This window comes from Mustelus asterias, chromosome 16 (genome assembly GCF_964213995.1).
Source record: "Mustelus asterias chromosome 16, sMusAst1.hap1.1, whole genome shotgun sequence".
NCBI lineage: Eukaryota > Metazoa > Chordata > Chondrichthyes > Carcharhiniformes > Triakidae > Mustelus > Mustelus asterias.
Genome location: NC_135816.1, coordinates 23,884,817 through 23,907,310, shown reverse-complemented (window position 1 = coordinate 23,907,310; position 22,494 = coordinate 23,884,817). Strand labels below are relative to the sequence as shown.

The window sequence follows — 22,494 nt, the reverse complement described above, 5'->3', positions numbered from 1 at the left end:
ATGGTGGAAGCAGTGGTGACGAATAAGTTGAAAAGGAAATCGAATCCACATTTAAGCAAAATAAAGTCACAGGGCTACAAGGATAGAGCAATGAAATGGGACTGGCTGGATTGCGCTACACACAGTTAGAATAGACTCGATGGGCCAAATGGCATCATTTTATGTCATAATGAGTCTATGACTCTATTTTTAAAAGTCTACAGTTTGGGAAGGGAGAGAGGTAATTATTAGGTATCATCCAAACAACACAAAACACATCGGAGGGCTTTCCCCAATGGTTCACTGCATTCATTCAGTCTGTGATCATCAGCCAGGGTGGTGTTAATAAGGAAAATAATACTCCTGTCAGCACCTCTGGGTTAAAATGGGAAACCCTGTCACTTTCAAGATTCTACTCCGACTGCTACAGGTGCATGTGGATTTCAGGTGAAGACAGGATTAGGCTTGTCTGTGGTGCCCTCTTGTGGTCTGGAAACCTGCTAACTGTTACTGTCCAGTCGCAAACATGAGTAATGGCTGCTAACACATGGTAAAAATGAGGGACCAGTATGCATGGAAACTTAACCCAGAAAAGAGGCATGTTTTCAAAATGGCACATTGCAGCTCATAGGGAAGTAGAAAATACAGGAACGATGGAGCGTGTCGTTCATCATCTGTAGAGAAACAGTCTTGGGAGTTGACTATTTCTCAAACTTCTCTTTTATTTTTATCACAAAAAAGATCTGCTGTCTTTCTCCTCAGCCAATTTCAGAATGTGTCATTCCCCATTGCTTCTGAGATCCTAGATGGATATCCTCTTGATAACACTTGCTGCACTTCTAAAGTGATAGAGCCTGGGTAGATGTAGCTGTAAAGCAGGAGCCAAACCTCTATATCACTTTGCTGTGACATTATGGGGTGAATTTTAACTTGTGTGGGAAAGCAACCTACTGAACAATAACATTCACGCCACACAAATGCCAGGCAATGACGATCACCAATAAGAGACACTCTAACCATCGCCCCTTGACGTTCAGTGGTGTAACCATCACTAAATCCCCCACTGTCAGCATCCTCGGGGTTACCACTGACCAGAAACTCAACTGGACTCATCACATAAACACAATGGCTACAAGAGCAGTCAGAGGCTAGGAATACTCCGGCGAGTAGCTCACCTCCTGACTCTACAAAGCCTGTCCACCATCTACAAGGCACAAGTCAGGAGTGTGATGGGATACTCCCCACTTGCCCAGATGGGTGCAGCTCCAACAACACGCAAGAAGCTTGACACCATCCAGGTCAAAGCAGTGCCCTTAATTAGGACCACATCCACTCCCTCCACCACTGATGCTCAGTAGCAGCAGTGTGTACTATCTGCAAGATAGCACTGCAGCAATTCACCAAAAATCATTAGACAGCACCTACCAACCCACGACCACTTCCATCTAGAAGGACAAGGGCAGCAGATATGTGGGAACACGACTACCTGCAATTTCCCCTCCAAGCCACTGACCATCCTGACTTGGAAATATATCACTGTTCCTTCACAGTCGCTGGGTCAAAATCCTGGAATTCCCTCCTTAACGGCATTGTGAGTCAACCCACAGCATGTGGACTGCAGCGATTCAAGAAGGCAGCTCACCACCACTTTCTCAAGGGCAACTAGCGATGGGCAATAAATGCTGGCCAGCTAATGATGCCCATGTCCCACGAATGAATAGAAAGAAAAGCCATTGGGAAGCTCATTTAACAGCAAGCGCTCATTAAATGCTTCTGGCTGGAGCTTCCACTGAGTGGTACAGTCAAAATTCTCTATGATAGGCCAGCAAGTTATTTGCTTATACCTATCCTGTATTCTTATGTGCAATGGTATTGGGGCTCACTAAGCAAACTCACTCAGGTTCAGTAACATCAACTGGTCTTTCCCTACAGGTGCTGAAGGAGCTGTGTTTGAAAGGTCTTTAGAAACACCACATATTCGGGCTGAGCCTTTCAAAGGGCTGAGGTATGAAATTTGATTTTCTAGTTTACTTTTCTTTTTTCCTGTAGTCTTCCCTTCTTTCATCCCCCTCTTACTTATCCTTTCAATTTCCCCTCCACTTTCCTTCATTCTAATATTTTCTCTTCCTCCCTTTCATTTAGCCCTCTCTTTACTTTTTTTCCCCTTTCCTTCCTCTCCCCTTTTGTCCATAAGAGCTTCCCTTTCCCTTTCTTTCTTTTTTCTTGTTTCTCTACCTTTTCCTCTACATATTGAATATGTTTATGAGTTTGTTATCTGCAGATTGTCTCCTAATGGTCAAAACTGGGATGATGTTAATGGTAACTGAGGGGAAGTATTGACGCTATCTGACAGCATTTTCTAGTGTTCTTTCGGATTTCTAGTAAACTGTGGATTTTGCAGTCTTTTTATATAGCACTTGAAAGAAGCACAAAATGGCCGACAGTGAATCAACTGCTCCTCTACACTCAATCTCATTTCCTTCCCATTGGAATCATGCACAGGGCGTAAAACCAGCTGATTCATTATCACCCTTTAGTAATTCACCAATTCTTGTGAATCTAAGAAGAAAAAACTTGCATTTGCTTTGGTAATGGTCAGTGTTTAATCATAGAATCATAGAATCCTACAGTGCAGAAGGAGGCCATTCGGCCCATTGTGTCTGCACCAACCACAATCCCACCGGGCCCTATTCCCGTAATCCGTGCATTTACCCTAGCTAGTCCCCCTGACTAAGGGACAATCCACCTAACCTGCACGTCTTTGGACTGTGGGATAAGTGCATTTAAAATTTAAGAGTTAAACCGACAACTAACCTCTACAAATATTTAGCACAAAGGTTTACAAGTTTAAAATACTTTGGGGGGTGCAGAGAATGATTTAAAATAATAGAGAGCAGCAATAATTGTAGCAACAATAATAGTAGCAGCATACATTTGATATAGTATCCATATTTTTCCAAGTAATTTAACAGAGCAGAGGTCATAGGACAGTTATCAGCCCAAACAGAGCATCATCTTCTGTTTAATTAATATTTACAAGGACTCAATGAAAGAAAGAGGACAACAAAACTAAGTAAATAACATTAAAGTTCAATTCCAATGCTTGCTTATTCTTAATAGCATTTTCATTAGTGCAAGGTAAATATTTATAACAATGCTTTCATCTGCTCGTTAAAGTATTCTAAAAGCTAGATTAAAACTTCTGACTTTATCATTAGAAAGAACAACCGAAAGTGTGAGTCTATGGAATAGTTTTGATCCAACAATAGAACCCGCTTGACATATAACAGACATATCTTTTAACTGCTTGACTTATGGCAAGCTTGTTCTTTAATCTCTTGGAATGCGGAACAATATCCTTTTAATCCTTTGGTGTTTGGCAGGGAAACATGGTAGCTTTCACTTCCCACTGAAAATGTTCACCTACAAATTGTCCTTCATACCGATAATACTGAGGTTTCAAATAAAAGTGATTTAGCTTTCAGGGTAATTTGAATGTGATCCTTTTAAGATGCAGCTGGAAGAATTATGATTAATATTTTCTTCATAATTATAAAATGTAATTAGCCCTTCCTGACTGACTTTCAAACTCGCTACTTCACTGATCCAGATTAGTGTAACCCTCCCCCTTTCATGATGACCATACTAAGTGTGGCACAGTGGTTAGCACTGCTGCCTTACAGCGCCAGGGACTCGGGCTCGATTCCCAGCTTGGGTCACTGTCTGTGTGAAATTTGCACGTTCTCCACATGTCTGTGTGGGTTTCCTCCAGATGCTCTGGTTTCCTCCCATAGTCCAAAGATGTGCTGGTTAGGTGCATTGACCATGCTAAATTCTCCCTCAGTGTACCCGAACAGGCGCCGGTGTGTGGCGACTAGGGGCTTTTCACAGTAACTTCATTGCAGTGACAAATAAATAAAGTTTACTTTCAGCCTTCTAAACAACATGATCTGGAATTCTTCACCTGTTTCTCTACCTCTATACATCACTTTCTTCCTTTGAGTTTGTTTAAAACCCATTTTTGGAGACCAGACTGCTGGTGACCCTCCCTAACCTTTCCTACTTTAACTCAATATACCTTTATAATGGATTTATGAAGCACATTTATTAAATGCAGGTTGTTATACAGATAAATAAGCTTTCAAGACTCATTGCTGTCAGTGACTAATTAAAGTTTATTTATTAGTCACAAGTATGGTTACATTAACACTGCAAAGAAGTTACTATGAAAATCCTCAAGTCACCACACTCCGGCGCTTGTTCGGTCACTGAGAGAGAATTTAGCATGGTCATTGCACCTAACCAGCATGTCTTCCAGACTGGAACCAGAGCACCCGGAGGAAACCCACGCAGACACGGGGAAATGTGCAAACTCCACACAGTGACCCAAGCTGGGAATCGAACCCAGGTCCCTGGTGCTGTGAAGCAGCAGTGCTAACCACTGTGCCACCCTAAGTGTCCATCAACAGACCCAAACCAAAAGGAAACCCAAGGGTTTTAAGATTTGCAGGAATCAGCCACTCATTTAAAAAGTCAGACCCATCTAGCTTCGAAGTTACATACGAACATAGCAATTAGAAGCAGGAGTAGGCCGCTTAACCCCTCCAGCCTTCTCCGCCATTCAATAAGATCACAGCCTCGCTCTTCCTGAAACCGTAAAATCCCGCCCCAGGTCAACGGACCTTTCCATGTTCCGCCCCTTGCCTGCTCCGATTCCCATGGCGGGCGAGTGGTAGAATTCCGGCCTACATCTTTCCTGAAGTAAGGAGACCAGTACTATACACAACACTCCAGATGTGGTATTAGCAATGCCCTGTACAAATGAAGCATAACCTCCCTACTTTTGGAATCAATTCCCCTCACAATAAATGGTAATATTCCATTAGCTTTCCTAATTACTTGCTGTACCTGAAATTCTCCAGTTATTTCTAGACCTGACTCGAGCTCAGGTCAGGTTCAGTTGTGTCAGATACGAACTCAAGTGACTGATTGTTTGTTTCTTACTGAAGCTGACTCCCACAGCCCTATTATCTGGTACTGCTTTCTTCTGCACTGGCCACATTTTCTGAGCATGGAGTGCTTGACATTGAGCTGTCAGCATTCTCCATCAACGCTGCAACTTCAGGATATCAAGCCTATGTAGATTGATGCAGCAAGACTGAAGTTGGGGGCCTGTCACTCAGGGTAATAACACAGTTGTTCTGTGGACCCTCCCAGACCCAGACCCCCTCCACCCCACCCCCACCCCCACCACCCCTAGAGCTGCCAATTATTAATATCATTGAAAACTGAAAACTTTAAACTGTCCCACCTCCGCATCACTGTTGGAAAGCCCGCAACAAGTTACACCTTGTTCAATCAGTTTTTAACAGCGATGCGATTAAATAAAATTTCAATAAACAGAACTGACCCTGAAAGGATGATTATGTATTCGTGGAGTGCTACTAAATAATAAATGGATTTTTTAAACTAAAATTTTATCCATTTTTAAACGTATTTTTCTGATTTTCTTAGCTTCTACTTTCAGCCATGTATGTGCGTGTCCCAATCTTTAAATTTGCCCAAAGTAAAGTTGTAAAAAGTGATTAGAGGCAATTGGTGTGATCAGCGTAAGTTAATTTCATTGCTGAAAAAGCAGAATCCCTGCAGTGCAGAAAGAGGCCATTCAGCCCATCGAGCCTGCACCGATAACAAGACCACCCAGGCCCTATCCCCGTAATCTTACATATTATCCTGCTAATTCCCCTGACACTAAGGGGCAATTTAGCATGACCAATCCACCCAACCCACCGACTTTGGGGGGAGACCAAGCACCTGGAGGAAACCGACACAGACACGGCGAGAACGTGCAAACTCCACACAGACGGTGACCCGAGGCTGGAATTGAACCCGAGTCCCTGGTACTGTGAGGCATCAGTGTTAACCACTCTGCCACCGTGCCGCCCTATATTACAGTTGTGAATAGTGAAGTTGGCCTACTGCGTTATTGAACTGAACTTAAAGGTGCAATCTCTCTGTACTGTGTCCTACCATCCAAGTCAATGGTCCACTCCCTTCACAGGCTTCTGCTTCTTGACATTTTTGTCAGGTGTCCTGATTTTCTATCTGGCCTCCAAAAACTGTAAGCGTTTGTCAATACCACTGATAGGTGGATCCTGAGAAAATACTTGCCCTGGATTTCTACAGCAGACATCCTGATCTTCTGCTGTTAACCAATTGATAGAGGATTGGTGGAAATGGTGAGGAAAAGATGTAATCAGCCACTTACTCTGTTAAAGTAGCGGCAGATGATTGGAGCTTGACCCCTATAGCTTTGCGGCATTCTTTTCTAAGAATCCATTTTAAAATTACTTATGTTCTTTACTTTTCCTGCCGGAAAATAGACAAAGAATCTAGGATGGTGGCAACTTCTAAACTGTTAAAACTCCAGTCTTTATGATCTTACCTCCTCACTTCAGACTCTGAGAAGCATGCAAAGGCCAATTTGTCCTCAGGCCCTTGCTGGAGTTGTATTGCTTCTGGAGGGGTGGCAATGCAGCCTAATTTCCAGGGTTGCCTGGGTGAAAAGCTATTTTCCCATTCCATTTGCATGTCAATACTGGGCTGGTGCCTACTTCAGGTAGTTTCCTAGTACATAAAAGGTAAGAATATAAGAAATAGGAACAGGAGAAGACCGTTGGGCTGTTCCAATGACCTACTCTTTAATATGATCATGGCTACACTTTCCTGCCCGCACCCCAAATCCCTTGAATTCCTGAGAGATCAACAATCTATCGACTGTCAGTGCTCACCATCATTCCAATTGTGAAGCCGACAGCAACATCTGGTGTCCACACATGTGCAGTTAAACACAAACATCCAAACATCGATGCCATTGGTTCCGTACTCCTGCATAGCACCCTTGATGATTTCTCCAATAATGAAATAATCAGAGATCAACGTAATGACATGGGCTTGAGGAAATTGCCCACTTGCTATGAATTAGCCAGAAAATTCTACAGCCTACCTCAGGAGGGGCAAGGAGCCTTTTTGCCATTCATGGATATTTAATGAAGCCAGGATTCGACCCCTTTGACTAAGCTTGAGTCACCTGCCTAGATATCTTGTTATGTGTCTCTGAGCTGTATTTTATTTTATAATACTCTGAGTGCCACTTATGAATACTGTAGACAGCACTGAAAGAATGGCACACCAGCCTGGACTTTCACAATAATGGGGACCCTCCCCATTGTAAAATTGGTAGACGACCAGCCCCCAAACACGGCACCTACCATTTCGGCGGGGGGGGGGGGGGGGTGGTTTAGGTGGGCCCGTTCAGGATTTCTGCAAGTGAGTATCGTGGAGGCAGCTGTCCGTATAAATCAGCAGCTGCCTCCACTCATGTGAAATTTTGTTGACCTAGATGTGTGCACTTTAGACCTGGTCGGGGCAGGTCTGAATTTTGTGGAGTGCTTTGAAGAGATGACGCCTCCTTTTGGAGAGGTGTGGCGCTACTTTGGATAAGGTGCTAGGACACCATTGGGAAAGATGAGGTACCCTATGGAGAGGTGAGGTATCCCTTGCGATTGTTAAAATTAGGCATGAATGTGCATAAAATGTACATTAACTCATTAACTGCCCAAACGATTGAAACAGCCAAACGTACCAAAATGAAGTGTCAGAAGCAGCTGTCAAATCTGTCTAAATGAACTGTCAAAGGTAACTGTCAAAGGTGTCAAAGTGAACTTTCAAAGACAACTGTCAAATTGTCAAGGCATTTAAATTCTTGCCCTTTAAATCGTTGAAACAAAATGTTTAGAATATTAAAAAAATCAGCGCTTGCTACTTCACTCGGTTGACATAAAGCTGAGGGCTACCATTATTGGATTAGTGTTGCATGACTGATTTAACAACATTCTGTTATCATCGTAGGGTGCCTTCTATTTTGCAACTCGATTCACAGCTACAAGTGGCTATGGGCTCTCTGAAGTTAGACCATTAATTCCAATGTTTGTTTTGTAAGGGATTAAGCAATTAAATGAAATAATCGCTTTTGTAAAGGTGTGCTTTAAGGATTATAAATGCAGCGAATGTGTTTTTATGAATGAGAGTTTTAAAAATGGCTGTGACAGACATTTAGAATGTTATCTTATTGAATCTCAGTTTGGTTCTTGAGGTTTGTCCATGGTGGATATGGAATGAGTTGGCATGGTGTAAGGGAAAAGAGTGATGGATGGGAAAATGGGTCAGCATGAGTTGGCACTACAGGGGCTATAAAGGGCCATATGTAGTGGGTGGGTAGAGGACATAAGATTGGCATGGAAGGGACATGGGTCTGAGAAGAGGATGAGGGGGTGTGAGCGGTGAAGGCTTTTTTTTAAAGTCTTGGGCACAGTGCCCAAGCCACTGCCTGCCTCCCTGGCAGCCCCCATGTGCATTCTGTGGGTGGCAGGCTTGACTTCCAGAGAATCCCATAACCCCCGAATGAAAATCCCAATTTCTGGGCCACTTTTTCCTGGGTCAGGTTTGTGAAGCTGGGTAATGTCCCGGCTCCCAAACTGGGAGTGAAAATGCAAGCCATCAAGTCTCCTCTTCACAGCTCCTGGGAACAGTGAAAAGAAAAATCTTCCTTAATGCCCTAAACGTTCCTTAATGTCCATTAGTGGTGGAAGGAGCGAATGTTTGTGGATGTGGTATCAATCAAGTGGGCTGCTTTGTCCTAAATAGTGCCGAGTTTCTTGAGTGCTGTTGGAACTGCACTCATCCAGGCAAGTTGAGAGCGTTCCATCACACTCTTGAATTGTGTCTTGGAGACAGGCTTTGGGGAGTCAGGAGGTGAGTTATTCGTTGCAGGATTCCTAGCCTCTGACCTACTCTTGTAGCCACAGTATTTATATGGCTAGTCCAGTTCAGTTTCTGATCATTGGCAACTCCCAGGATGCTGAAATAATGCCAGGTCCTTCCAAATTGTAAAAGAAAATATCGTTCTTGAAGATATGGGGTAGAACTTTCTGGCCCCGCCTACCGCTGGGATCATCTAGTCCCTTGGCTGGGCTGCCGAATCTTCCACCAGGGGTACCGCCACAATGGGGACAGGACGTTCTGACCGTGGTTTCCCAATATTAAATACATGCTGGCATCTTATCAGTTTCATTAGTTGATCATTTAAAAATCACAGTTAAATATTCTCTTCTTGAGAACCAGAGTACATTCCTGGAATGCAATTACAGATCCTTGCCTTATCTCAAGTCTATGCTTTGCAATTTTTAAAATTTATCTGCATCCTCCACATAGCCAACGTTTTCTTTCTTTCATGTGTTAAGTGTTGGAATGGTCATGCGGGTGAGACATAAATCAAGGGGCTTGTTCTTGCAGCATGGCTACTTTTTCATTAGTCTGTTGTCAAACAGCTAAGCAGTCGTGTGTTTTTGTAAGACTCTGCTATATTTTCATTAGCCTGTAAATGGCAGGACAGGTTGAGAGAGCAGTTAACAAAGCATGCAGTATCCAAGGCTTTATTAATAGGGGCATAGAGTACAAGAACAAGGAGGTTATGTTAAACTTGTAGAAAACATTGGTTTAGGTTCAGCAGCAATACTTGCGTGAATTTTACTGCCTCGCTTGCCCAAGGCTCATAAGGTCCAGCCTGAGGCCAACGGGGAAAGCCGTTCTGCGAGCCTCGCCTGCCACGATTCTGGGGCAGGCGAGGCGGCAAGATTCCGGTCATTGTGTCCAGTTCTGGCCACCACATTTTAGGAAAGATGCGAAGGCATTTACAGAGTGCAGAAAAGATTCACGAGAATGGTTCCGGGCTTGAGAACTTTCAATTACAGATATAGATTGTCGAAGTTGGGACTACATTTTCGATCCCTGGTTTGGAGTGCGGTCAGAAAAATTTCTGGTCCTGCAAACCTGGGAAATGTGTCCTGAAATTTTGGATTTTTGTTCTGTTGGGGGAGATGCTTTTATGGATGATTCCAGACACAGAGCAGAGGCTGCGGAGGTCCTTCCTCAGTGCACCAGCGCTTTGTCAAAGCTATGTAAAGGAACAATAAAGCAAACACAGCCCTCCAAAACTCACCCCTTTATTTACCCCACACACACCCCATACCTCATCCATGCCAACATATGCAAATTCATGTTCCCCCATCCACCACACATGGTTCCTCAAAGTTTCCATGCCAACCTGTGCCCATCCATCCAACCTCCATGGCCCTTTATAGTCCTTATGCCAACTCAGTGATATATCATGCCCACCCCTTATAGTGTTTATTGGCCTATACTAAGCTAATGCCAACTCATACCAATCAACGCCTCCTACCCACCATCCTTTGATCTTACACCTACCGTGTCCACCATGGACAGACCTCAGCACCCATGTCAAGATTAAATAAAGTTCTTAAATGTCTATTGATTAATTCACTATTTCAAAAAAGCACTCTCACTGATAAAATCCCATTCAATACATTTAACATCCTTTATTAATTAATCCCTTATTTTAACAAAATTGGAATTGGTAGTTCCACTTCAAAAGGTTTATTATCACTTAGAGCTGTCAATCAAACTGTACATTGACAGGCACCTAGCTGTGGCAATGAAAGGTTATGAAATCAGTCATGTATCAATAATCATGTAATGCTAACCCTCAGGCTTATGTCAACAGGCAGAGTGAAATGGCAAGCACTGATTTATTTTAAAGCTGCAGGCAGCTTTTGCAAATATTTAAAGGGCTGGAGTTTTAAACGCAATGATAGCTTGGTACCTCCTTTTGAGAGGTGTAGTGACAGTTCCTATTGGTAATTTCTTTTGACAACTCTTTTTCACAGCTCCTTTTGACAGCTCTGGACAGTTTGCTCAACAGATCCATTGAGCTTGACTGTTCCAATGAGGTTCTGCACTTGTATACACATTCATGACTGATTTTAACAATCTGATAGGGCACTTTGTCTCACCCGAAGATGACTTTCCACTTCCCCCAAAGATGTCCCAGGACCATATCGAAAGGGTACCACACCTCTCCAAAGAACCCTGGTAACTTCAGAACTTCTCCTACCAGGTCTAAACTGCACAAATTTGGCGGGATCGTGAGCCCAATCTCACCGTCCGTGAAAATGCTAGCGGGGACTCATGATGCGGCAAAACCTGGAAGTCACGGATCTCGCCAGTGAGATCACAATTTCTGATTATCGCCACTCCATGCCGGCGGTGGGTGTGAACCTGATTTACATATATTTAAATTAATTTCCATATTATTAACACGCCTCCTCACCATATAATGACTCCCCTGCCGTATATTCACCTGAGACCTCTGTGGTGGGCCGGGTTGGAAGATCATTCATGTTCATGGTGCCCCGATCTCATTGCAGCCAGGCTCGCCAGCGTGTTGAAGACTTGTCCCTCTACAGGATGTTGTGAAACTCACCCAGCTGTTTATAATTGTCAGAGTGTGGTCAGATCTGGAGAGAAAACCGACCTCTTTCTCTGGAGAAAAACACGCCATTTTTCTCACCGGAGCCAATACTCCACCAAACTCTGGTCAGTTCAACCCCGTTGTGTTTTGGAGCTGTCACTAATGAAAACTACATCAGTGTGAAGCAGCTGCATCTTAACATGTGCAATTGCATCGGTGAACCATGGATGTTCAACTTAAAATCCGCCCCCATTATCCCTCCCCTGCAAATTGGTAAATGCTGTGTTTGGGGGCGGATCTTCTGGATCCAAGTGTCTGCCATTACTTTCATAGTGACAGAGAGGCTTTCCATCATTAGGAAAATACAGGCCAAAGGCAAAACAGTACGTCACACAGCTCTGGAAATTTAACATGGGGTTTCTCCATTCCAAATAGGTGAAAACTATAAGGGTGGAATTTTCCCAAAAATGGCCACGTGTTAAGTTCTGACTGAAATCATTGAGGCAGGTTTGCTGTCCAGATAGGCTTGGACATTTTAAAGTGGGGTGGGGTGTGTGTTTTGTGCCGTCATTATCATGGTGGGGCCTATCGCCAGCATGGGCCTCCCCCTATTTGCTGGCATTGGTGCCTCTCTCAAACACCTACTATGGGGTCACCTACAGGCTCTACCCACTTCAATACTGCCCTTACAGTGCCAGGGGGAAGTGCCAAGGCACTGCCCTTGACATGTCCCTGATCACTCTAGGGCTACACTGGCGTCTGAACCCCCACTATGTTCCTCACATCTTGTCTCCACTTTTGGTGATCAGTGGTGATTCCCATCATCATTACATCACGCCAGTGGGTGGGAACATCTGATGTCTCCTGGATGATACAGCGCAGAGCCGTTTTTGAATATTTAAATATATTTAAATGATTCGTAATCAGGCCCACCCCGTCGCTGGGCCTGAACCAAATGCATTGCCAGCAGAGAGGCAGGAAAAATCTCATTCTGAGATCGCCAAAGATTTTGACTGTAATGGGATTTGTGCCCAAAGTGAAGGAGACAGAAAATCGCCCATTAAACATTTGCCTTAACCTGAACTGTCTGGCTTCAGTTTGATTGATTCATTTCCAATTCTGACTAAGATTGATAATAACATTGCTTGGCATTAATGTTAATTGAATCTTTATGGGTTTTTTCACACAAGTTTTCTAATTAAAAACAAACTGAAACTTATGTTACGATTACCCAGGTTTGCAAAGGAATTTGAATCGATTATGTGAAATTCCCAGAATCAGCAAATAGACCAGCCACAGAAAGAGCATTATTTCAGTTATGATATTGTCCTCAATTCTCCCAGTTTGGGTCCAATAAAGTCCACATGTGACTGAGTATAAAATTGTTTATAGAATCTCTACAGTGCAGGAAGAGGCCATTTGGCCCATCGAGTCTGCACTGACAACAATCCCACCCAGGCCCTATCCCCACGTATTTACCCTGCTAGTCTCCCTGACAGTAAGGGACAATTGAGCATGGCCAATCAGCCTAACCCACACATCTTTGGAGTGAGGGAAGAAACTGGAGCACCCGGAGGAAACCCACGCAGACATGGGGAGAATGTGCAAACTCCCCACAGGCAGTGACCCGAGGCCGGAATTAAACCCAGGTCCCTGGCGCTATGAAGCATCCATGCTAACACTATGCCACCATGCTACTGAGATTAAATCAATCTACTTAATCTCAAATAAGAGATGTCTATCTCTTGGTCATGACAAAATCTGCTGTCTAATTTCTTCCTCTTTGGTTGTTACCCATCGCTGCTCAAGGACTCTGTCTAATTTGCTTTCTTCTTCCCATTTGTCTTGTCGGTAATCTCAGATTTCCTCTCATCTCTTTTTGGAATTTTACCTCTCTTACCTTTTTCTTATTCTTAATTTTCCGCATTGATTTAATTAGCTTTATTGTTTCCCTTTCTCATTCTGTTTATGTATCTCTATTTCTGATCAAGTGGGTTGCTCATCAAAAACTAATTAACTTGCGATCTCATTAGTGAAAACAAACAGGTGTAAGGGAATGCAAGCGCCCTGGAGTGAACCACACCAGCAACCGTAATTAGTCTTTATATTAAACTACTGGCTAACCTTGAGAGGAAAGCAGATGCTAATAAATGCCACAATTAGAAATAAAAATCTGAATTATGGATATTTCACAGCTGATAAGCGCAACCTTGCAAATGGAATGTAAGCTCAGTTCCGCACTTAATACTTAATGAGGATAAGTTGCAATCCCTTAATGGCAAGTTGTTGTTTTTTTTTCACTGCAGTCTAGGAGATCAGAGAAACACACTTAACATTTTCAGGATGCGCTGTTTTTTTTTAAATTGTAGAATGACAAGTGGTTCCACAGGGAAGCTAAGCGTTTAAGGTTTTTTTTAAAGTATATCTATTAGTGTCACAAGTAGGCTTACATTAATGCTGTAATGAAGTCACTGTGAAAATCCCCCAGTAGCCACACTTTGGTGCCTGTTCGGGTACACTGAGGGAGAATTTAGCATGGCCAATGCACCTAACCAGCACATCTTTCGGACTGTGGGAGGAAACCAGAGCACCTGGAGGAAACACATGCAGACACAGGGAAAACATGCAGACCCCGCACAGACAGTGACCTGAGCTGGGAATCGAACCTGGGTCCCTGGCGCTGTGAGGCAGCAGTGCTAACCACTGTGCCACTGTGCCACCATGCTGCCCTCAGCTACATCTGTGGGATGATGAAATAGATAGATTTCATAGATTGGTAAACTTTTTCATAGGCCCTTTTCTGGGTTCTGACTTGGCACTGCATGATAATCGTGTACTCTAATCAAAAGATCCATGGATCAAAGGAATTGCTCCCTGGACTTCATCAGCAGATCTGGAGTGAGCTCTGCAAACCCATAGAATGTCTGTAAAACCTTAAAACAGATGTTTCGGATGAACCTCATCCAAACCCTTTATAATAAGGCATTTATCATTGAAGAAAATGTGTGGCTAGATGTTTTCTTTGGGATGAGGGCAGAGCAATGTATCATTGTGAAGAGGCTCTTGTCACCTAATAAAAAGTTTGGCAAGCAGTTTTTAAAAAAAACTGTGATCTGAAAAGGTCTTGTGCTGTTGCTTCTTTTTTTACATAGGGTCCTGATGACTATATTCAGAGGTAGGTGTAAAATTTAATGATGATACGAGGTGGAATGTGCCCTCTTTTTCCAAAGCAATGGACCAGGAGAGAAAACCGATCTGTAGCTCGCCATATTGTCCAGCTCCAGCAGGAGAATGGGGTTGAGAGATTTATCAGCCATGACTAAATGGCGGAGCACACTCGATGGGCTGAATGGCCTAATTCTGCTCCTGCATCTTATGGTCTCATTGTCTTCGAAAGTAAAATGTTGGTTGTGCGTCCCACGCCTGGTGGAGCCGACAATGTTGGCTTCCAGAGATCAGGATGCCCTCCGATCTCCAGCACAGAAACATACTAATTACCAATGCACCCCTCTCCTCCCTGCCCATCCCCCGCACATGAACACAGCGAACTCTCCCACATGCACACAGGACTCCCTCCACAATGGGAACCTTCCCCACACGCATGGAGATCCTATCCCCACAGACCCCTCCGTCCACAAACACGCCTGCGCCATATACAGTGAAATGTCCCCTGTGGAGCTCCCAGTGGAAACCCCCCCCCGGCAGTGCCCCCAGCTCCCTGGCAGTGCCAGGGTACTGCCTAGGCGTGCCCACCTTCCCCAGGGACAGTACTTAGCTGTGCGCCCCGGTGGGTTTCCTTCACTCGCTTCACATTTTTAACCACCTGTTGTAAATCTCGCTCACGTGGTGTCACGCCGGCAAGGGGAGAATTCCCAGTGTGGGGGGGCCGATACAGTGGGGGAAACCCGCTTATTTAAGTTTTTATAAATATATAAAAAGGAATAGAGTGGCTAGAGTGAATGTTGGACCCTTGGAGGACGAGAGGGGGGAGTTAATAGTGGGAAATGAGGATATGGCTGAGTCTTTAAATACGTTTTTTGTGTCGGTCTTCACGGTGGAGGACACAAATAGTTTGCCAAATATTAACGATAGAGGGTTGGCAGCAGGAGAAATACTTAATACGATTAATGTTACCAGAGAGGCAGTGCTGGGTAGACTAATGGGACTGAAGGTGGACAAGTCCCCGGGTCCGGATGGAATGCATCCCAGGGTATTGAAAGAAATGTCAGAGGTAATAGTGGATGCGTTAGTGATTATTTATCAAAACTCGTTGCATTCTGGGGTAGTGCCGGTTGATTGGAAAACGGCTAATGTTACGCCGCTGTTTAAAAAAGGAAGGAGACAAAAGGCGGGTAACGATAGGCCGGTCAGCTTAACGTCTGTAGTAGGGAAAATGCTGGAATCTATTATTAAAGAGGAGATAGCAGGGCATCTGGATAGAAATGGTTCGATCAATCAGACGCAGCATGGATTCATGAGGGGAAAGTCGTGCTTGACGAACATGTTGGATTTTTATGAAGATGTGACGAGGGCGGTTGATGGAGGAGAACCGGTGGATGCGGTGTTTTTGGATTTCCAAAAGGCGTTTGATAAGGTGCCCCATAAAAGGCTGCTGAAGAAGATTAGGGCACACGGAGTTGGGGGTAGTGTGTTAAAGTGGATTGGGGACTGGCTATCCGACAGGAAGCAAAGAGTCGGAATAAATGGGTGTTTTTCCGGTTGGAGGAAGGTAACTAGTGGCGTGCCGCAGGGATCAGTACTCGGGCCGCAACTGTTTACCATTTATATAGATGATCTGGAGGAGGGGACGGAGTGTAGGGTAACGAAGTTTGCAGACGACACAAAGATAAGTGGAAAAGTGAGTCGTGTGGAGGACGGAGAAGATCTGCAGAGAGATTTGGACAGGCTGAGTGAGTGGGCGAGGATATGGCAAATGGAGTATAACGTTGATAAATGCGAGGTTATACACTTTGGAGGAAATAATAACAAATGGGATTACTATCTCAATGGAAACAAATTAAAACATGCTACCGTGCAAAGGGACCTGGGGGTCCTTGTGCATGAGACGCAAAAGCCCAGTCTGCAGGTACAACAGGTGATCAAGAAGGCAAATGGGATGTTGGCCTATATTGCGAGGGGGATAGAATATAAAAGCAGGGATGTCTTGATGCACCTGTACAGGGCATTGGTGAGGCCGCAGCTGGAATACTGTGTGCAGTATTGGTCCCCTTATATGAGGAAGGATATATTGGCATTGGAGGGAGTGCAGAGAAGGTTCACCAGGTTGATACCGGAGATGAGGGGTTTGGATTATGAGGAGAGGCTGAGGAGATTGGGTTTGTACTCGTTGGAGTTTAGAAGGATGAGGGGGGATCTTATGGAGACTTATAAGATAATGCGGGGGCTGGATAGGGTGGAGGCGGAGAGATTCTTTCCACTTAGTAAGGAAGTTAAAACTAGAGGACACAGCCTCAAAATAAAGGGGGGTCGGTTTAAGACAGAGTTGAGGAGGAACTTCTTCTCCCAGAGGGTGGTGAATCTCTGGAATTCTCTGCCCACTGAGGTGGTGGAGGCTACCTCGCTGAATATGTTTAAAGCGCGGATGGATGGATTCCTGATCGGTAAGGGAATTAAGGGTTATGGGGATCAGGCGGGTAAGTGGTACTGATCCACGTCAGATCAGCCATGATCTTATTGAATGGCGGGGCAGGCTCGAGGGGCTAGATGGCCTACTCCTGCTCCTATTTCTTATGTTCTTATGTTCTTATGGGAAGTAAATGGATTGAAATGAGCTTCCCAACCTTCCTGGGCAGGAAGCTTGTTATGTCACTGGCGGGGAACTGGGAAAATCTGAAGTTGAGAACTCACCAGCGAGATTCTCATTTTCGGGTTCTTAGGGTAACAAAGAAGATCCTACTACCTGATCTGAACCCGGACTCCAGCCATCAGAGGGTGTATTGCAAAGCAGCAGTGAATTCAGTTTTACATATGGATTAGGTGGAGAATGGACAGATGCAGAAGCCTTCAATTACTGTAATTACATGACATCAGAGGAATCTGACCCAGAAAGTACCACCTTAGATGGTAGTCAGTGGAGCAGCAAGGAGTGCATTCAAAAGTTAAAACAATGAGTCAAAGAGGCTATTTTTTTTAGAAGAATCTAAGATGAGGAAAATTATAAGGGATGCCTTCTTTTGATTGAACTTATTTGTGTCACGTGTTTTGGGATACAATGGGGGTGATTCTCCCATCGCGACCTGCAACTTTTCTGGTGGATCGAGGTGGGAGATACACGTCGCCGGCCTTGTTCTGGGATTTGCGCAAGTGCTGGGAATGCCTGCACATCTCCCAGAGCCGGAGAACAATCGGAGTCCGGACCACGCTGGAAAGTCATTTGAATCTTTAATGTAGTTTAAATATGTTGAGCATTTCATCATCAGGAACTTACCGACCCCGATTGAATCTCCCACTCCGCCAGGAGTACTTCATTCCGGCGGGGTTTAGAGTAACGCCTCACGTTCGGGGAACTAGCAGGACACCCTGCTGGAATGAAGAGGAGGCAATCGGGGCCCTCCAGGGAGTCGGGTGGTGAAAGGGGTGTCCCCGGGCATGGGCACCTTGGCAGTGCCAGCCTATGCCCCTTGGCACTGCCCAAGGGGCAAAGTGCCCATGCCTATGGGGCATCTTGGCACTGCCAATCAGGCATTGGGCAGTGCCAAGGGGACAGTGCCTATTGTGGGCAGCCACTCTGCAGCTGATCAGTCTGGGCTGGAGGGAGGCCAGTGATCGAGTCGGGCTGCGGCGGGGGGGGGTTGTGGTCTGCCGGGGGGGGGGGCCCTCCCGGGGGGCAGGGGGGGCCCTCCCGGGGGGCAGGGGGCGTGTCTGGCCTCGGGGGGAGTCAGGGTGCTGTGGGGCGGGGGGGCGGGGGGGGGGGGGGAGGTGGTCAGAGCTGGCCCGGGAATTGTTGTGGGGGCTGCGATCGGGCCATGGGGGGGGGGAGGGGGTGGTGCTGGAGGGGCAGCACTGCGAGGGTCCCCGGCTGCCCAGCAATCAACCTGGCCAGCAAACGGGGAGACTGACAGATTGGCACCACAGCGCATGCACAGAATTCTGGAACTGTTAGACTCCAGCGTGAATAGGCCCCCGGGTTTTTAATGAGATTCACAATTGTGCACAGAGTGGGGAGATTTGAGTGTGAAGCTGCACTGAAAATACAGTCATGATCTAGACCAGTTTTCCCTCCAATTCAGCACTTTTGGGAGAATCGCCCCCAGTGAAAAGTATTGTTTCTTGTGTGCTATGCAGACAAAACATACCATTCATGGAGCAAATAGCGGAGAAGGAAAGGCGAAGGTGCAGAATATAGTGTTACAGTCATAGCTAGGGCATAGAGAAAGATCAGCTTAATATATGGTAGATCCATTCAAAAGTCTGATGGCAGCAGGGAAGAAGCTGCTCTTGAGTCGGTTGGTACGTGACCTCAGATTTTTGTATCTTTTTCCCGATGGAAGAAGGTGGAAGAGAGTATGCCCAGGTACATGCGGTCCTTGACTGTGCTGGCTGCTTCTCCAAGGCAGCGGGAAGTGTAGATGGAGTCAATGGCTGGGAGGCTGGTTTGCGTGATGGACTGGGCTTCGTTTACAACCCTTGGTAGTTTCTTGCGATCTTGGTAAGAGCAGGATGTTCGACGGAATATTCTCCTATTTCACTTAATTCTAAATGAATAATGTCGGATGTTACCTTTAAATTCTGCAATGGCTGTTGGATTTTGTAATGAGGCTTTCTCACCTGACATAAGATTTCAGGAATGGTATAAAGTGATGACTGTCAAGAGGGAACCTGATCAATGCAACATAGGCAGAGAAAAGGTTTTGGAATTCTTTGAAAACACCACGGCCATTGTTTTATTCAGCACTCACTGTGCTGGTTAACAAATTTGTCCTTCAAGGAGGATGGAGAAAGAAAAGAAAGACATAGCTAAACTGAGAGAGGTGAAAGAACAACAGGGAGAACATGAAAACCAGCAACAGTTAGGTGAAACAGAAATTGCGCAGAAACAGAGGGTAGCTGAGGGAACAGGAGCCAATGACAGAAGCCATTTATATACAGCACAGGGAAAACATAGAGGAGAAAATGTATATAGGGCATCATCCGATCACAAAATTAGAGCAGTGCTGGACTGGAGAGAAAGCTTGCTCCTGGGAAATGGCTCAAATGTTTTTGTATTATTTAATATCCAAATGACGTGTTTGCCCTTTAAGCATGCTGCGTCTTTGGCAAATTACTGAACAAATGTTTTGTGGCTAATACTAAATTTAAATTAGGCCTCTTTTATTGCTGCACATGAACAATTAACTGTGAACGTTATTCAGTACCACTTGATCAGTGCCGTAAGAAGGCAGCTCACCACCACCTTCTCAAGAGCAACTTGGGATGGGCAATAAATGCTTGCCAGCTAGCAATGCCCATGTCCCATGACTGAATAAAAAAATTATTCAATGTTCTGCATACTTACATGATAAAACAGGAAATATTTGATTAATATTTTTCCTGATTACTTCCTTAAGGCCTGCAAGGGCCCTTTTAACCAAAGTGGAGGCCAATCCTGAAAAATTGTTTCTATATTCCTCATACCTCTGCCCTCTAATCGGAGATAACTATGGGGATGAGGAGCACTCTGAGTGAAGGGTACACCTCTCTGCCCCTTCTCCACCAGATTTCACTGATTAAAGAGTGATGTACTTTGTGTCCATGACTATGAATTCAGCAGCTCCTGTGATGGTACTTTGTAACTCCATGACCTCTTCCTGTCATAAGCCTTCTTTTTTTCTTTTTCCTTGCTATCATGGTGTTATAAATTCATCAATTCTAATACATTTTGTTTGATTAAATACCAGTAACAACATGGTGCAACTCTTGGATAATAACTTAAGGGCCTCAACTGGCTTCCAGACCAATAGTCTGTCTTCAACCTATCCCTTCCCTTTATGATTGGGAGAGTCACAAAGGTGATGGCGTCTTCACCTCATATCATCCCACCGCCTTTCTCACCTCCCAGCCCTCCTCCAGGGGGAAAATAAATGCTGTCCATTGTTACAAGGACAAAGATTTAGATAAAATAAATCAGGATACAAAATAATTCAAATAAACAGGCAGAATGGAGAAGGAGGAAGAGAAATATCTCTGTTAATAAATAATGACATAACCACTGTAGTAAGAAAAAACTTTGGACGGGATTCTCTGATCTCGTTTGTTCCTGCAGCCCCTACCAGCAAGAACGGAGAATTTGGCGCTCAACCAATATTCCATTCACTGTTGCAGACATTCTCTCTTCCACCTTCTTCCATCAGGAAAAGTGTACAAAAGTCTGAGGTCACGGACCAACCGACTCAAGAGCAAATTCTTCCCTGCTGTAATCAGACTTTTGAATGGACCTACCTCGCACTAAGTTGATCTTTCTCTACACCCTCGCTATGACTGTAACACTACATTCTGCACTCTCTCCTTTCTTTCTCTATGAACAGTATGCTTTGTCTGTATAGATTGCAAGAAACAATACTTTTCACTGTATCCTAATACATGTGACAATAATAAATCAAATCAAATCAAATCAAATCAAAAGCATCGGAGAATCCAAACTACGGACGAGGTTGGAGGTTTCCAGTGCTTGTTTCAGGAAGTAAGATCAACGTGTGTGGAAATAAGGAATAACAAGGTTCAGATAATGCTGGTGGGCATAGTTCATAGATCCCATAATAGAAATTATACCATTCAGTAGAGGATTAAGCAAGGTATCAATGAAGTTTGTCACAATGGGAATCAAATAAATGTAGGGAACTTTCATTTTCATGCAGACTTAACAGCTCAAATTAGCTAAGGTGGTCTGGAAGATGAGTTTGTAGAATTTTTGCAACACAGTTCCCTGGAACAACACATTGTGGAACAAACTAGGGATAATATTGAAGCTCAAGGTATCAGGACGAGGAAGCCTTGAATCACAATAGAGATTTATCGAAGATCAGTTAAAACTATATACAAACAAGCTCAGCACAGACACAGGTCTAGTCCCACCGACTTCCAGGTTCACACTGAAAGTTCCCTCCTACCAGGACCCACGCCCTGGCACCAGATAGGTGACAGTTCACGCAGTTCACGCAGGACTATTACCTGACGAGTGAAGGCTCAGAAACATGCTTGGCATTTACCTATTGATGATCCAACAATCGGTTGAGACAAACAGAATCTTGTAAGGGTAAAGTTGGCACCAGAATGAGAGGAGAGATGTTCCACGTGGGCACTGCCAAAGAGTCTTTGGAGGCAGAAGTCCCTTCACCAAAATCCCTTTATTTACAAACTCTAACAGCAGTACACAGAGTGCTAGTAGTTAGTAGTCTATCTCCGTGGGTGCTAGAGGAACTGACACTCCCGGTTATGTACTAGGCAAAGCCTCCCTGATCAGCCCATCAATTGGATCTTTAATCAGGGAGTTCATACTCCAATCGGCCAACCTCAGTGGCCTGATTTAGGTTATTACAGGCACCAATGGGTGCAATATTGGCTGTGTGCCCCATGCAGTTGTGCGGAGCCATGACAACTTTCAGGTTCAGGCTCAAACTTTTTTTGTGGCAAGCTGCGAATGCTAAATTGGCACGCTGCTGGTTTACTAGCCTGGAAAACCAGCCAGTCCTGGCACCCAGTCAGCTGGAAGGTAGGGCAGGAGAGGGGGCATTTGCAAGGGATGGGAAACAGCAGCACACTGGAGGACCCGGATGAGTGCAAAATCTATCTTTGACAAGGTCTCCACAGGTACCACTAAGGCTTAATGCCTGGAGAAAGTGGGACTCGTGCACAGTACACAATCCAACCCTTTCTTGAAAACAGGCAAGAGTATCTCCAAATGTGCAAATTGGTGTCCTTAATCAGTTCTCTAAATGATTACAATTTTACTGTATGATTGGACAGAGCATGTGCCTTGCATGCTAGTCACAGATTTTATTGGGCAGTGAGCAGTCTAACCAGTGTCTGCTCGAGAAGAAGCAATGTGTTAACATCTTACTGGGGTCGGGGAGGAAAAGGCCCAGGCCTATAACATGCTGAATCCAGCCTATTTTCAGCTGTCCAGAACA

At 44.7% G+C, this 22,494-nt stretch overlaps 1 protein-coding gene across 5 annotated transcripts in view; it reads left to right on the top strand.

Annotated features, from left to right (window-relative positions):
• The window catches only part of sgcd (sarcoglycan, delta (dystrophin-associated glycoprotein)), a 203,513-nt gene that overhangs the window by 139,984 nt on the left and 41,035 nt on the right, over nt 1-22,494 (top strand). For all 5 annotated transcript variants that reach the window (XM_078230773.1, XM_078230776.1, XM_078230774.1 and 2 more), the window contains one exon: nt 1,912-1,984. In XM_078230773.1, the coding sequence (XP_078086899.1) occupies nt 1,912-1,984 (73 nt within the window). The remainder of the gene's footprint in view (nt 1-1,911; nt 1,985-22,494) is intronic.